The sequence below is a fragment of the Convolutriloba macropyga genome, unplaced genomic scaffold (assembly GCF_964194025.1).
Source record: "Convolutriloba macropyga unplaced genomic scaffold, txConMacr16.3 SCAFFOLD_4794, whole genome shotgun sequence".
NCBI lineage: Eukaryota > Metazoa > Xenacoelomorpha > Acoela > Convolutidae > Convolutriloba > Convolutriloba macropyga.
In genome coordinates, this window is record NW_027450912.1 from 1 (window position 1) to 8,574 (window position 8,574).

At 33.8% G+C, this 8,574-nt stretch overlaps 1 protein-coding gene across 1 annotated transcript; it reads left to right on the forward strand.

The window, feature by feature from the left end:
• Positions 1 to 3,598: 3,598 nt before the first annotated feature.
• LOC142356268 (sialate:O-sulfotransferase 1-like) lies at positions 3,599 to 7,909 on the forward strand (the record flags this gene model as incomplete). Its single annotated transcript, XM_075408213.1, has 2 exons — positions 3,599 to 4,121; positions 7,458 to 7,909. Coding segments are annotated over 2 exons (975 nt in total), but the record flags the coding sequence as incomplete, so codon positions are not given.
• Between the last annotated feature and the right edge of the window lie 665 nt (positions 7,910 to 8,574).

The window sequence follows — 8,574 nt, forward strand, 5'->3', positions numbered from 1 at the left end:
TGTTAAAAATGCTTGTTTAGAGGAGAATATTTAGTAAATATGTTCTTCAGAATTTTTTGTAGGATTTGTGGCTACAAATGGTTTAAATAAGATTGTAAAATTTTCCTTGAAATAATTGAAGTTTATAAGAACAGGATTATGACGATTGTTTGCGGCTGTTGCTTCAATGTTCCAGTGAAACTTTTGGTCAGTAGGGGGCTAAAAACTAGGTTAATTTTTTTATTGGAATGGTTTTATGAGATTTTCCTGTGGGTCCAGAATTCGATAAAGTCAACTGAGTACTTTCTTTACTGATCCATTGGAAGCTTTTGAGACTGATTCAGCATTAAAAAAAACCCCCAATAATTCTCCTTCCGCTCTGAAAAACTTTTTAACCCTGAGAATTCTATTAGCAAATTTCGTTTCTCCTTGATCCGCGTGTTTTGCCTCTAGCAACGTCACAGAGTAGCAAATATTAGCAGCAGGAAATTGAGAAACCCTAGCGGTGCCTACGCAGATTTAGTCCTTGATCTACTAATTTTTAAAAAAAACGTGGATAATTAAGGCCTATGGTTCGGCTCTTTAATTAATTAGGAAAATACAGGCTCAAAAAACATTACATCGACAGCGTAAGAGCGTGCTATTTTGCTAGCGGTGGTTTAAAACTAATGTTAATTAGCGCTTTGATAAATATATTTGATTTGCAGGCATGACTATCTTTCCCTGCTCTCAAAACTACTGAGGTGGTGGTGAGGGAGAGATAACAAAATATAAAAATAAGAGAATAATCGGGGCTATTTACTGAAAGGCAAATTTCCTGGACTGAACACTACAAATTGATAAAATGTAGGGTTAGAAGTAAATGTGTGACTTTTTGTCAGATATTCGTTTAGAACCGTTGTTTGTAAAAATTGTCGATATAAAATTTGCAATGGGTTCAATAACTAAAGACAACTGTTGGTTGTGAATGCATGTCGAAAAAAATAGCCACAAAAATTAATCGCTAATTTCTCAGCAATTCTTCTACTCATATACTCCGTAAACAGTACTTGAATTTGAGGGCCGCAAAAAAACTCAAGCAGATTTTTTATTGGTGACATGGAGGCAGTTTTTTTGCTTAAAAGGGGTTCTCAACATGCTTGAGCTCAATTACCGCAATTTTGAAGTTATGCCTCTGCGCAGCTGATGAATAGCAAAAAAAGGTATTGTGATCCTCTTATTTTTTTCGCTTCTTTGCAATTTCTTCCCACATACGAAACAAGCCGGTTTCTTCCACATATCACAGAACATCAGAAAATCATACCAAAAATTATAGATTTCAAGATAACGCTTCTGCTTGACCAATTTTTTTGAGGTCAGAGAGAAGTTCCCGAAGATATACTACACAAACATAAAAAAAATGAAGTCTGAAAATATATTAAAAAAATATTTTAACCGTTTTGTTTACAAAGGTAAGTAGAAAAAAAAATACCTTACCTGATGAAAAAATGTTTAAAGCTAGAACGCAATATTTGGTTTTGCTAGAACTTTACCTGCTTAAGCTATTTTACCTGCTTAAGTGGTATAACTCAAATTTAACCGCAAAAACATTCTTTCTAAAACAAATTTAATTGAATGAGAATAACAAAATTACATCGATTTTACAGCGAAATTGAAATTTTCGAATTTAATCGAAAAAGTCCATATTTTTTATTGTGGCAAAATCAGGATCAGGAGGTTCAGTTTCCAGACAAAACAACATACCTCAGACTATAATGCCCCGTGATGAGGTGTTAACGCTCAAAAATGTTTTTAAGCTGCACAACTTAAAGGTTTGATGTGATCAATTTGAAAAAACGCTGCGAATTTTGGGGAAAATTTTACAAAGGAACTCACCGCAAATAATAAAGCATGAAGTTCACTTTTTCAACACATATACCGGTTTCAAGAAGCAATTGTTTAATTTTGTTTTAACTTATACTAAGGAAAATTATGCGATTGATTGTCAAAAAATGAGGTCTGCAAAAGTCCCTTTACTACGTGTTTTGTCTCTAGTGGCTCCCCAGAGTTTCAAATGGTTAAAACAATGGGAAAATGAGAAAGACTAGTGGTGCCTACGCAGATTTAGTTCTTCTCCTAGTTTAAAATGGGTCCGTTTCATGTAGGCCTAATGTTCGGCTGTTTGATTATATGGAAAATTAGAGGCTCAAAAGTCAAAACATTGATTGCGCGTGTTATTTTGTTTGCTGCGTGTTAATACTAATGGTAATTTTCGCCTTGATAAATAAGTTTAATATGCAGAATTATTTACATTTCTCTGCTCTAAATGCTACAGAGGTGGTGATGAGCCGGAGATAACAAGATATAAATCTATAGGAATGATTGGGCTAATTGAAAAAGGGTAAATTGCCTTGCCTGCGTAAAGGACTGAACACCACAAATTGCTGAAAATGCAGGGTTTGAAGTAAATGCTTCTAATTTTGTCAGATTTGTGTTGAAAACCGATGAATGTAAAATATGTCGATATAAAATTTGCAACGGTTTCAAAAACTAATTAACACTGTTGATTGTCAAGAAATGTCAAAATAAAAATAGCAACGGGTTCAAAAAGTAAATGCTAAATTCGCTGCCATTCTTCAACGCATATAATCTGTAAAAATTACTTGAATTTGAGGGCCGTAATAAAACTCCAGAGGATTTTTTTATCGGTGACATGATGGCGGGTTTTTCGTCAAAAATGTTTGTCTTTATGCTCGTTCTCAGTTACCGAAATTTTGAAGTTATGCCACAAATAACACTCTGGCTTGAGCAATTTACTGAGGTCACAGATGTGTTACAGAAGATATACAAACAAAAGTTTGATGAATTGGAATTTCTTCACTGCTTAAGCGGTAACAGCTCAAACTTCTCGACTAAGAAAAGCAATCCTTTTAGAACAAATTTAATGTAACGAATTTACAGCAAACTTAATCCGACGAATTTAACGAAGTTACAACGAATTTACAACAAACATAAACTGGTCGAATTCAATCTCAAAAATCCGTATTGTTTTATTGCGCAAAAGCGGGATCAGATCGGTTAAGATCCAGACAAAACAACGACCCTCTGACCATCTCCTCTCGTGATGAGGTCAACACTGAGAACTATTTTCACACTGCACATCAAGTGTTCAAAAAAACTAATTTCTCAAAAGTCAGGGGCTGGTGGCTCAAGGCAGAACGAATAGACTTCTAAGAACTTAAGGGTTTGGATATGTTCGTTTTGTTGAACCGTTGTGAATATTAGCGAAAATTTTGCAAAGAAACTCACCGCAAATCATAAAGCATGAAGTTCACTTTTTTCAACACCTTCACCGCGGTTTCAAAAACTAATTATTTAAATTTGTGTGAACTCCCAGAAGTCCCTCTATCACTTCAAGACAGTTTCTTGTGAGATTTCTTCGCAAGAAATTATTTTTAATCAGTTTGCTTCCACGTTCTCCGAAAACTCAAATTCTAACTGCCATATCAATTAAAATAGAACGGTATATTGTAAATGCCAGCTAACTACATAATTCATAATTAAGCATAAACGAGGTGGAATCTCATCAAGAAAACTTTAAGTTAATTGAATTATTCAAATTTGGTCCTACTTTATTTAGACTGAATCTTCGCTCGGATGTTTTAAACGACAGATCGATTTGAACAAATTATCCAGATTGAGTGAGTTGATCCAGACTTCAGTAGAATGCGTGACCAAATGCAGCTCCAAAAGAGAAAATATGGCCATATATGGTACAAAATCAACAGGAAATGCAGGAGCGTGTTACTGTGCTTCCCAAATTTTGCCTCACATAAAGTCACTTGATGACTCAGTTCCCTGTTCCTATGAAGCTTTTATAACTCCAGCCGGACTAAACATATGTTCACATTCTTCGTTTCTGGATGAAAACGGGATGAAGGTTAAACAAATAGGATTGATGACGGTTCCTGGAGCTGGAACCACTTGGACTAGACTCCTCTTCCAAAGTCTGACGGGGATCTTATCTGGAAGTGTGTATCGCGATAGATCAAACGTGGCTCGGGGACTGAATGGAGAGATGGAGAAATGGTTGAAGAACAGGACAACACTTATCAAAAACCACGATATCGCAGGATGGGAACAGAACATTAACGGAAGGATAGGTAAAAGCAAATAATAAATATATTACTCACTCTTTTTTGAACACAGATATCATGAGGTACTTAAAAGCGAGAGTAATTAGCTCACTTATATTTTTTGCACCAAGTAGATTAAAATTGTAACCATGCGGTTAAATACATTTGCAAGCAAAAAATTACTCCAAATCATTCGATCACAAATTTAAAGACATCAATCAATTTTTGACATCAAAAAAAATCACACTACACAAATTTTTTCGAATTGTATTCTCCCTAATAATAAAAATAACTTTTTTAAAATTCTTAGCCAAAAAAAGTGTTTTCGTGACAATTCCTAATTAAGTAAACTTGAAGATGCTGAATGACTGTTTGAAACAATATACTATTGGATTAACATCTCTGCTATACTATGTGAGCAATGACAGAATAGATACATTTAAGCCACAAAATAGGTTAATAGTCTTTTTGTATCATCTAGTGAAAAAATATGGCCAAAATTTACTACAAAACAGCACAACTCGACGGCATGCAATTTATAATTTCTTTCCTTAATTATTCTCCACCTCCAATGAATAATACATCCACAAAAATTGTCATTTGATTTTGAAAAATTTGAAAGTAAAATATACAACAAGGAGGCTCGGTAATGTGCGATCGCACATAAGGTTCCGACCCCGCTCATCCACAATTTTGGCATAATTGTCTACCAATTGAGGAACAGATAGAAAAACTCAAAAAATCAATTTTTTTTTTCAAAAAAAAAATTTGTTTATGAACAAAAAGATAGCCTCCAAAGCAAAAAAAAAATCAGTGGAGTAAAAAAGGATGCTTTATATTGATGAGATATGCCAATATTAAGAAAGCGAGTCCCGAGGACCAGCAAAATCAAACAACAACAACAAACATTAATTACATCAAAAACTTTACGTCCGTTTTAATTAATAAAATTTATTAACAAAGTCGAAATATGTTCAGATAAAACTGAAACTTAACAAAGCAACTTTTAATTTACCAAAAAGATATGATACCAGTTCAAAAAGCAGCTTGGTAACAATTAGACAATAAAGAACAAAAACAGTAAAGCTGACAAAATCGCTTTCTTCTTTAAAAAAACCAATTAATTTCAAAAAAAAGAAAACCATTAGAAATCAATTTAAATATTCCGAGGGTTCACATTTACCAATGCTTCCCAAGAAGGGATTAAGAACTTTCGATATTAAATTTTGTATACAGTTGCAAAAAGAACAAAAAATAGAAAACAAACAAAATATCAATTCAAATTGCCAGAAAACGCTTTCGAACACGTGAGTTTTACTTTGGCCCTTGAAATATGTTTATGTGCACTCTTAGTGAACTCCGGTAATTTATTAGGTGACCTCTCTTTGATGAAACTAGGTAACAACTATACAAAAAGAAAAAAAATAAGACAAAGTTCAGTAATACTTGTTTTTTTTGAAAAGAAATTATTTCCAAAGACATAAAAACCACTAATTACAAAAAAAATTGAACTCAAAAGATTCGTTTAATCAGCAAAAGAAAGCTCTGGAGAAATTCATTCTTCCAGAATATGTGTTACGTCTACAAAAAGAACGTTAAGTATTACAAAAGTAGTTATTATTTTACTTTTTTTGTGAAAAAAACCTGTTCGAAGCCAGTTAAGTCATAACGAATTCTTTAAAAACGTTAGATTTTGTGACACCAACCCCACTTGAAATTTTTGACAACAATAATGTCATAATTAGTAATTAACGAGACTAGGTAATAAAATGACAATAAAACGAACAATTTATATTTTTAGTTTGGAAAACAATTGTTTTCAAAGTCATGAGAGCCATCAGCTATCTTCTCATATCAAAATATCGGCTCATCTATTTTTGCATGAACAACCAGTGAGATCAGGTCATTGTACAGAAAAAAATCATACGACTAAAAAGGCAAACTAAAAACGACAGTTGAAGACAAAATTTAAAAATTCAGTTCAATTCGAGAAATTAGTGTCGAAGCCGTAAAAAATCATAACTTATAGCTTATGGGGTCTTAATTTTATCAATTTTGCCTAGTTCTGGACGCCAATTTTGTTATATAATTTTTCAGAAACATGATAATATGACAAAACTAGAAAACCTGAAAAATGGGCTGTAACCTAAATATAAAAAATGGGCAATCTAGTATTATCAAAGACAGAAGACCATAACTTAAGGCGTAAACTCGCAATAAAGGTTTACTATGACTCGATAGGAAAAAGAAGCATTCTTTCATTGCTAACACTAAGCTGCAAATTGACCGAATTAAGAGAGAAATGGAAGCAAAGGTCAATAAGCCACTTTTATTTGAACATCAAACACTTTAACAGCTGAAACGACCATAAACTTTCAAGAAATGAACTATATAAATTTATTTGGAGCAAATTAGGAAGCCAATTGGACCTATCACTAGAGAGTTTTCATTTGAAATGTTCTGTTGGTTGATTAATATAAAAAGTTCGAATATTTTTTAATAAAAAAGACCGACTGACTACAAGCCGAATTGTTTTTGGATTATAAAAGTCCGAGATTGATCAAAAACTAGCCCTGCTAATGCTGTTCGGCCAATTAGAGCACTTAATTTTCAGAAAGTCATAGATATTTTGTTAGTTAAGGAAATCAAAAATCATTTCTGCGTTTTTGGTAATCAACAAATATAGTTAGCAAAAAACGGCAAAGTTTTTAATTACAGAGCGCTCTCATCGGACGATGAAGTAGAAATAGCCACTTTTGAATCTACAAAATTTTGTTAGTAGCGTTTGGGTGGACACTTCCTGCAAATTTTACCGCAGTGGACTAAAGATACTTATTTCGTGCTATTTTGGATGAAAAAGTCTGATTTTTGTGAAATATTTAGTCAAAATTTTTGACGAACAAAAAATAGATAGAACTAGCCGGCAAAATTTTTGGTCTTTAAAAATAAAATCAACAACATTTTCTGACAAATTTTGGCAAAATTGGCGAAATTTTAATCAAAATCTTCAAAAAATGTGAATAAAATCAACTGAATTCTGTCCATTTTCTCAAAAGGTTACACTTCGATAACCCCTTTAAAAACGAAAATCAGAAAACTCTTTTTAATTCCATATTTTACGCTGGACAAGCTTTCTAATGATACCAGTCTCAACTCTCTACGATGAGTATATCGATCGGCCGAAATTGTCAGCAAAAAATACCATTTGAGTATATAGTTCCTCGCCCCCCCCCCCCCGCCCCTCAAGTGGGGTCGGAACAAAAAGAGTAAAACAACGCTTGAGCTCTGCGGATGCAATTAAATGACTAAACTAGGAGTTTGAAAGGAAAATTTCTCCAATACCGATGGAGAGTTTTGTTTCAGTTCCTTTTTTCGATCTGATGGACGGCTTCGTGTTAGTTATACGCAATCCCCTCTACTCTGCTCTTTCAGAATTCAACAGAAGATATTACGGACAAGTTAAAGGATTTGCTTCAGATGACCATTTCAAAACAAAAGCAGCCGCAAACTTCGGTCCCCTGTTCCAAAAGCAGATGGAACTCATGGCTGGTTTCGTTAGACGTTACAGTAATATTACTAAACCAGTTTTATTCATAAGTTATGATGACTTGCAGCGGTACTTGCTGCCGCAGTTACTACGCTTGGCTTTGTTTTTCAACCTTTCAACAGACCCGGATGTTTTAGAGAGATCAATTTGTACAGTTTATAGTTCAAAAAGAATAGAATCGTTCACTAAACGAAAGAAAAATGTTGATTTACAGAAACTGGCAGCAAGTTTGATTGACAAGGGTAAAGCCATCGAAAACCTCATCAGAGTTAATGAAATTTTGATCAGAAGCCAATTGCATTTCCTGCGTATGTCTGAGTACAAACAATGTTATGATTATTCTTGAACACTCAAACTATAATATGGCAATTTTCCTATATACAGTGCCAGGTTTCAAACTTTCAAGCTTGTGTGTCCCCAGTGAAATGAAACTTGGTACATCTTGATAAGAAACATACTAAATCTTGATAAATCTTGCCAAGATCTTGCCATGGTACTTACAAGACTTACGTACCAAGACAAACATCGGATCAAGATATGTACGAACTTGAAAACTTTTTGCACGGCTGTCGAGAAACAAGATCTTGGCAAGATTTCCAAGAAGGATTAACAATGACATGGCAAGATATATCAAGTATTAAAATTTCAATAGCACCCAAAAACAAGATGTAGCAGGAAATCACAAGATTAAGCAAAAATTATTAAGAATTATGAAGAATGTCGACGGAAAACACTGCTTCCGTTAGTTTATTAACCAACAAATGAATGAGCCGCTTTCCCGGGTCGAGGTTTTGTCAAAAAATAATGTAAGATTAGCGGTGAATAGCGGTGAAAAAAAACTTTTTTCACCGCAAAGCGCCCGCATCTTTTAGCGTTGAATGCGTTGAAAGCGGTGGTTTTTTGTAAGATTTGCGGTTTTAAGCGGTGAATTTT